The 9238-nt window shown below is 38.8% G+C and overlaps 1 protein-coding gene across 1 annotated transcript in view; it reads left to right on the forward strand.

The window, feature by feature from the left end:
* The first annotated feature begins 1700 nt into the window (after positions 1 to 1700).
* The window catches only part of LOC107598764 (FRAS1-related extracellular matrix protein 2-like), a 41066-nt gene continuing 33528 nt past the window's right edge, over positions 1701 to 9238 (forward strand). Inside the window, exons 1-2 of the mRNA XM_016290199.1 lie at positions 1701 to 6729; positions 7160 to 7249. Coding sequence (XP_016145685.1) covers positions 1701 to 6729; positions 7160 to 7249 — 5119 coding nt within the window. The remainder of the gene's footprint in view (positions 6730 to 7159; positions 7250 to 9238) is intronic.

Genomic DNA, 9238 nt, shown 5'->3' on the forward strand with positions numbered 1-9238 from the left:
AATTAAATCTATTTCTCCTCCTTTTTTTGCAATTGATGTTGAACACTTGTATTGGTGCCCAAGATCATGTGTCACATTAAGGCATAAACTCTATGTACTCCTGACAGCCATGGGGGATTTCCATCATCATCATCCGGTGGACGCATTTAAAATCCCATCCCCAGTGACTGCAATCACAAAAGATATATTTGGACTCTCTAGAAATAAAATTATATGAGAGGATTTTTTTAGGCAGGCAGCAGGACATCACGCCCATTAGGATCACTGTGAATCAAGCTATTGGTCAAACTATGCTTATGGTTGGCAAATAAAGTGTCATTAGGAAATGTGCCTGAATATACCTTTCAACAGCTTAGCGCTGCTGATTATTTACATTGATGCGTGTGTAACTGGAAGAATTAAGGAAAAATAAATAAAATAAATAAATAAAACTCATTCTTTGAGTTCAAGAGTTATTAACAATTCAGGGTGCAACCCTTGTTTTATTATTTTACTACAATAAAGGGGCCTCTGTCCACCTGTTTAACCAACTGGTATGTGTATTGTGTGGCTTGACCTTTCGACTGTCCCATGAAATGACTCCACAAGTTACAAGCAAATAGACACATAATTTCGTTCAAACACAGCATGAATTTATTGACTGAAAACAAAAAGTCTGTAAAGTGCTATTAGAAAAAATACCAAAAGTACCACATCAATTAATTATAATTGATTTAACCTCTATACACACACACAAACATACACACACATTTACAGTATAAAAAAAATCATAAAATATACATTTTATTTTTAAACATTTTATAAAAGAATAAAAAAATAAAATGTTATTATATAAAAACAAAATTAAATTCAATTTAGACTTCTCATTCAGAATAACTCTTTCCCAGAAAGGATGGCAATCTTATTTATCTTTTATACATATGTTTAAATCAATTATGGAAACGTGTTACATTTATTTTTGTGTTAACATTTTTATTATATTTTAATATAATTTATGCCACATTGCCAATATTTTTTTTTTATTATATATTTTTGTCTTTATCACTCCAACAGAAGGCACTGTTGCTACTATTCAGCTATATCTATAGTTATTTTGGCAAGGTAAACTAAATGAATACTTTTGAAGAAATGTTCACAAGTTGAACATCAGATGCCCTGACCATTGTCCTTAAACCATGAAAAAAGAAATAAATCCTGGGCAACCACATATTCCTTAAAGCATTTGTCACACATATCACAAATCAGTGGCACCATCCATAAGGACTTCAGAATTTCACAACAGCATTGTCTTGGTTTATATATTTTCTTTCCTTTTTTTAAATTTCTATAGCTAAATTATTTCCTTACTGGTCTTAATATGAACTTCTCTGCCTTCAGTGTGTAAGAAAGGAGAAAAAGAGAGGAAGGGTTAGAGTGAATCCAACACTTTGGGGGGCTGCATTGTGCTGCCTTAAATTAGCCGTGGGAGAGGTTGGACTGAGGGTGGAGCTTTGTGCTGTCACTATCTCCCTTGTTAAGTATTACCTGCAGTGCTTCAGTAGGTTAGCTGCACTTGTGCTGTGTGTAAGGACAGAGAGAGGGGGAAACGTAGCAGTGAGATCAAAACCAAGCCTTGTGAAATCAAGGGAATCAAATCTTGCTTGGACACTGCAGTTCATCTATTTTTGCAAGTTCATGCAGTGCAGCTAGCTATAAAAAATATGGCTGGTTGTCTGCAAAGAGGAAGGCTGAGTGCAGCAGGAGCAACTATGAAGTGCCTGTTTATATTGCTTTCATTAGGATGTTATCTATCTAAAGTGGATGCAGATCCTTTTGACGTGTCTTTCCATCATAGGCACCAACCTGGACCTACTGCTGAAACAATATTGGTAGCCAACAATGGGATTAGAGTTCCCTTTGGACGCTCTGTTTATATGGACGCTATCAATGACCTTGTGACTGAAGTGCATGCAGGAGACCGCTGTCATATTACAGTCCTGGACAATGACCCACTGGCCCAAAGACCTGGAATGCTTACACCCAAGAAGTTCCCCTGCGCTTTTGGAGCAGAAGAGGTCAAATATACTCACTTTGGTTCCCGGAGTCCAAGCAAAGACCACATAAAACTACAGCTGAGGTATGACTCCCACATAGACACAGTGGTGGTTCCTTTCATTCTTGAAGTAGAAGTGGTCTTTCAGCAGCTGGAGATTCTCACTCGTAACATGCCTCTGGTTGTGGACAAGCTAAATGGGCTAAGCAACCCAATTGACAAGAAAACGTTGGAGTTTGCGTTTGAAGATGGTGTCACTACATGTAAGGTGACCACACTGGTTGGTGCAGGCAAACTTCCCAGGTATGGTAGTCTTACTGATAACTCTGTTAATGGCCAGATGATTAATTGTGATGATTTTGTCAAGAAGAGAATTCAGTATCAGCACACAGCAACCACCAACTCTCCTAACAGAGACTATATTCCAATGCTAGTGGAAGTACAAGATAATGATGGAAATACTATTCAACAGGAACATTTCCAGATAATGGTTAGAATCAAAGAGGGTACTGAAAATACACCACCAAAGCCTAGCTTTATATCTATGATGATGATGGAGATTGACCAATTTGTGATGACAGCCATTACTTCAGATATGCTGGCAGCTGAGGATATTGAATCTGATTCTGATGAATTAATTTTTAACATAACATCTCCCCTGGGCTATCAGCAGGGTTATATAATCAGCACAGATGATCAAAACCAGCCAATCACATCTTTCCATCAGAGAGATATTAAAGACCTGAAGATCGCTTACAAGCCTCCCTCTGAGGATTCAGATGTAGAAAGAATTTTCCAGATTGAATTAGAAATTGTTGACACTGATGGTGCTGTTTCTGATCATTTTGCATTCATGATTGTTGTGAAGCCAATGAACACTTTAGCTCCAGTGGTAACCAAAAATACAGGACAATTGCTGTTTGAGGGTCAATCAAGACCACTATCCAGCTTACAAAATTTAGAGATCAGCGATGAGGATAATCTTGATCATGTGAAGATTACAGTTGTTGATGGCTTAAAACATGGAGACCTGACAGTGCTAGGGTCTCAAAGAAAATTTTTCACACCAGCTGATCTAGATGCTGGCATTGTTGTGTACCAGCATGATGGAAGTGATACCTACAGTGACAATATTATATTCAGAATGACTGATGGCAGTAATGAAGTAGAGTTTTTATTCCCCATCACAATTGCCCCCACTGATGATGAACCCCCCATTATAAATGCAAACACCGGTATCGTGCTTTTCAAGAATGAAGTGATGCAAATCTCACCTTTTATCTTGAGTGCCACAGACATTGACTCAGAGGATTCAACAATTAAATTCATACTAGAAGAGTCATACTCAGACATCGGTGAGCTACTCCTCAAGCAGGTGGAGCCTCCTCTGGATCCATCTGCGTGGAAATTTAGTGCAACAGATGAGATGTTTGAACAGGTGGTGACAGAATGGTTTCAGCAGGATATTCTGGACGGGAAGCTGTTCTATCGTCATAAAGGACCTCATAGTACCACAACTGTGATTGACCAGTTTGTCTTCAGAGTCCTGGATGACAATGACCCACCAAATCAATCAGGAGAGCACACATTCACCATTAAAATACATCCGGTGGATGACATTCCTCCAGAACTTTACCCTGGTACCACATTACACATGGAAGTCAAAGAATATGAGCTGACATTTTTTAAGAAAAAATATCTACGTTACACCGATCTGGACTGTGATGACAGGGATCTTAAGTACACTGTCATCAAACCTCCTACTGACACAGATGAAAACAACCCTGTTCCTCTTGGTGCCGTTGTGCTAACTGATAGCCCTGACATCACAATCAGAGAGTTTACGCAAGCTCAGGTCAACCACCACAAAGTGGCATACAAACCCCCAGTCCAAGAGCTCGGTATTACTCCCAAAGTGGTCCAGTTTACATTCAGCGTGGAAGACACTGCTAGTAATTCAGTTGATGGACTGTTTACAATCTTTTTACAGCCTGTTGACAACAAACCCCCTGTAATTACTAACACTGGTTTCACTGTTCTGGAGCGAAATACTTATATAATAACCAAAAATGAACTGGATGCCTCTGACCAGGACACTGAGGATGAGAACATTAAATTTACAGTGACACAGATTCCCAGGTTTGGGCAGCTGCAATATTTAGGAATTGGCATGTCTAATGGCCAAACATTTGTGTTGGAGGACATTGAAAACAGCCGACTGGCCTACATCCACAGTGGTGAAGAATCTCTTCATGATGTCATTAAGCTGGACATTAGTGATGGGTTCCATGAAGTCTCAATTGCTGTCAAGATCAGCATCAAGCCGGTCGATGATGAAACTCCAAAAATTATGTTACCGGCCGGATTGTTAGGGGCGTCAATTGATGTACTTGAGAATGGTGTAACAGAGATCACCAGTAATGTTATCCAGGGTCGTGACGAAGACACAGATGACCTCATGCTGACTTTCATAGTTGAGGAGCCTCCTAGGCTAGGAGAAATATTGGTGAATGGAGCTCCAGCTGAGCGCTTCACCCAGCAAGACATAATCAATGGTGTGGTTGTCTATGTTCACACTAGCGGTGAAATTGGTCCAATCAAAGAGCATGATTCCTTCAATCTTACCATATCTGACATGTCAGATGAATGGGTTGTTGGTGGCAACAAAGTCCAAGGGGTCCGTGTTCACGTCACCATTCTCCCTGTAGACAGCATCCCACCTGTAGTTAGTGTGGGTGGCCAGTTTGTAGTAATTGAGGGTGAGAAAAATGTTATCACATTAGAGCACATTCAAGCTGAGGACATTGACACTGATAATGATGATATATTGTGTACTATTATCGTTCAGTCCACATCTGGCTATGTGGAGAACATCTCCCCAGCTCCTGGGTCTGAAAAATCCAGAGCAGGCACTGCCATCACTGCGTTCACCATTAAAGATGCTGGTCTAGGTCACATCTATTATGTCCAAAGCATTCACAAGGGTGTGGAGCCAGTGGAGGACAGATTCACTTTCCGCTGCTCCGATGGCATTAACTTTTCAGAAAGGCACTTTTTCCCCATTGTCATCATCCCAGCCAATGATGAAAAGCCAGAGATTTTCATTCGTGAGTTTGTTGTCATGGAGGGGATGAGCTTGGTTATTGACACTACTATTTTGAATGCTGCTGATGCAGACATCCCAAACAATGAATTAATTTTTGAAATACTTAAAAACCCAAAACATGGAAACATAGTTCAGCAGTTGAGCACTGGAACAGTTCCAGTGGTAAAATTTACATTAGATCAGATCAAGGAGGCTTCCAATATTGTTTATGAGCATGATGACTCTGAAACCAAGGAAGACAGTTTTGAAATTCGACTCACTGATGGGAAGCACACAGTTGAGGAGAAGGTCATTATAATGGTCATTCCTGTTGATGATGAAACCCCAAGAATGGCCATCAATGATGGCCTGGAAGTAGAAATTGGAGAAACCAAAGTAATAAGTAACAGAGTCCTGAAGGCCACAGATCTAGATTCTGAAGACAAAGAACTTACTTACATTATCCGCTACGGCCCTGGTCAAGGCTATCTTCAGAGAATTACCAAACATGGACTTGTCATTGGCAACATTAGCATCGGAATGAATTTCACTCAAGATGAACTTGACAAACAGTTGATTCAGTATGTTCACACAGGCCAGGAGGGTGTCCGTGACTTGTTAAAGTTTGATGTAACTGATGGAATCAATCCCCTCATTGATCGCTACTTCTACATTAATATTGGCAGCATGGACATGGTCTTCCCTGATGTTATCAACAAAGGTGTGACCCTCAAAGAGGAAGGTAAGGTCACCTTGACCACAGACCTTCTCAGCACAACTGACATCAACAGTCCAGATGAATATCTAAGTTTCAGCATCACTCGTGCTCCTAGCAGGGGCCATCTTGAAAGTACCGATCTCCCAGGGGTGCCCATCTCCACCTTCACTCAGCTGCAGCTAGCTGGCAACAAGATCTACTATATCCATACATCTGATGATGAAGTGAAGATGGACAGCTTTGAGTTTGAGGTGACAGATGGCTACAACCCTGTCTTCCGCACCTTTCGTGTATCCATTACAGATGTCGACAACAAGAAGCCAGTCTTGACGACCAACAAGTTGGCGTTGGGGGAGGGAGAAACCAAGCTGATCACACCCTTTGAATTGACAGTAGAGGACCGTGACACACCAGACAACCTGTTGAGATTTGTAGTGACTCAAGTGCCAGTTCACGGTCAGCTTCTGTTCAATGGAACGCAAGTCATTACATCCTTTACCAAGCAGGACCTAAATGAAAACCTTATAACTTATAGGCATGATGGCACAGAGACAAATGAAGACAGCTTTTCTTTCACAGTTACTGATGGGACTCACACTGAATTTTATGTTTTCCCTGATACTGTATATGAAACTCGTAAGCCTCAGGTGATGACTATTCACATCACCACGGTGGACAATGGGGTGCCTCAAATCGTTGTAAACAAAGCAGCACCCACACTTAGGGTTCTTCATACTGCGCACCTTGGATTTTTGATTACCAGCAAAGCTCTAAAGGCTGAGGACAGAGACAGCCCAAACAAAGTGCTTAAGTATGTTGTAACTGAGACTCCTCTTCATGGCTTTATCATGAATTCTGCTTTGGGCAATGATAGCATCAAGTCATTTTCACAGGGTAAGTAAATCTAGTTTACCTTTTTGTTTCTGAAATATACTATACAAAACCTGTCACTGTTATTTAAAGGGGTCATATGATGCTTTTTTAAAGATCATTATTTTGTGTATTTGGTGTAACAGAATATGTTGACATGCTTTAATGTTCAAAAAACACATTCTTTTTCAAATACTGTACATTATTGTAGATCCTCTATGCCCCGCCTCTCTCAAACGCTTCGTTTTCTACAAAGTCAAAGCCTTCGACAAGCGCAGTCTGCTCTGATTGGCCAGCTGACCCAGTGCATTGTGATTGGCCGAACACAGCTAGCACTCATCGGAAATGTAACGCCCCTTACCACAATCGAGAGCTTCATCTTTCAAAATAAATGTAAAGACAGAGCCCGAAAGGAATCTCCAACTTCTCATACTCTGTCCTTTCTCCTTATTAGCGGATATTGATGACATGAAGATTTGCTATGTGCTTCTTGATGGTTCCAATGCCACAAGTGACATATTCTACTTCACAGTGGAAGACAATGGTAAGAATGTCTCTTCCTGGCCCCTCTCATTAACTGGAAGTGTCATGTGTTACTAAAGCTACTGTAGGAATTCTGAAGCTCTCTGTTGATCAATTAAATCAATTTTGCTGAAGGGGACTTTTCTAGGTTGGTTTATAATTAGCAGAGTATTTCTTTGTCAGAGTCAGTATTAACCAATGTTTGATGCTTCAGTGCTTCTTAATTTTATCTGGTCAAAGTTGAACTGTCAGGTTTGGAAATCATACTGTATGCCAGCTCGTCATGACACACACAAACACGCATTCAGACATGAAAAATGAAACACTGTCTAAACCAAAAATCTTTTTAAACTTGGATGAGCCTGGACAAGTTGGTAGAGCTTTTGTGGTCAGTAAATAATAACATTTAGCTAATGTGGAGTGAGGAGCATAATTTTCTTAACAGAATGTCTAAGCATTTCCCAGTAACCTTCTGCAAGGCTGTAGTTTTTCGTCCAGGAATTATTTTTTACTTATATTTGAATTCACTGCCAATGTTAATTAATTTGATCAGCACAAACAAGGTTGTGTATCTGTATGAAATCCTTAATTGTAAACTTAAACGGGTACAGACATTTGCTTGTTAGCAGTTTAATTGATGGCACTTTAACTGCATAGGAACTGGAGCATGCACTAGGGCTGGCACTGCATCTCTTTGGCAACATTTCAGCTGGAGGCAGTCACTGCTATAAGAGCCAAGAAAGATACAATACCATTCAGACATAGTCCCAAAATAATCTGGTACTTACAAACAGTATTCTCTAAACAGTAATAATTTTTGAGTACATTTTACAAACCTCAGATTGACACACTGTGATATCTAAAATTCATTTAGGCTATAGCTAATGGATAGGATTTGAACAGGTTCACATCCTTGCTGGAGGTGTATTTACATATACATTTCTCAAAGTAACTCTCACCTTCTGTTAAGACTGAATTTACAATCTTTATGTGTGGGGATCCAGAGTACCTAAAGCTATAAATAAATAACAGTCATTTCAAAATTAACCAATTTTTTTTCCCTTTCCAATCATTTTTCATAATTTCTGTTTGAGAAACCAGCAAAAAAACATAGGTGTTTTATAAGTTCTCTGCAACCCCATAACAGATGTAACATTTTTTCATGGAGGGCACCTGAAGTTTATCAATTTGTTTATCAATACAAGTTAATCATCCTGATTATCAAGTATATTAACTCCCCCCATTTTTTTAAATATGCATTGAAAGTGCACTATCCAAACTTAAATTGTTATAATTCATGAACACTTTGGAATACAGAGGAAATGTTGGTCTCTTTTTAAAGAAGACAGTCAGCAGATTATTGCAGAAGTGGAATTATTTCAAAATTTTCTAAAATTTAAATATAAAAAATGTATAGAAGTTTAAATTTACTGTAAAGAAAATGCACTGTACAATTTTTATTATATTTTATATAAAATACATTTTACATAACATGTTTTACTCTAAAATTGCTAAGAAAGTAAATCCTTATGTCTAAATAAGTTATGTTCCAAATTTGAAGTTGATATGAAAAAAATTGAGGTTTCTGTGAGATTTTATTTAGGGCGTTATACCACAAACAGCCACCGGGTGCCATCAAAACTCCATTTCATTTTTTTAATGCATTTTTTTATGTCACAAATGTCTAGATTTCTCTGTCAATATTACTATTACAAAATAACCGCCAAATATGGAATCCTGAGACTCAGCCATTTCCAATTATATGTTTTATGTCAAGATTATAAAAAGTTTTGATTGTAAAAGACTGTAATTCATTTTGTAATATGACACTTGACACTGCACGGTAAGGGTGAGGAGACCGCCAAAATATTTTAAAGTTCCAGTTCCATGGTAACGCAATGTCCGATTTCAAAATGTTTTTTCACAGGATGAATCTTGGGCTTCTAAGCTTTCAAATGATATATAATTTATGATGATTAATAAAAGATTTGATAGAGAAAAAGGACAACAA

Source organism: Sinocyclocheilus grahami, unplaced genomic scaffold (genome assembly GCF_001515645.1).
Source record: "Sinocyclocheilus grahami isolate Dianchi unplaced genomic scaffold, SAMN03320097.WGS_v1.1 scaffold255.1, whole genome shotgun sequence".
NCBI classification, from domain to species: Eukaryota; Metazoa; Chordata; class Actinopteri; order Cypriniformes; family Cyprinidae; genus Sinocyclocheilus; species Sinocyclocheilus grahami.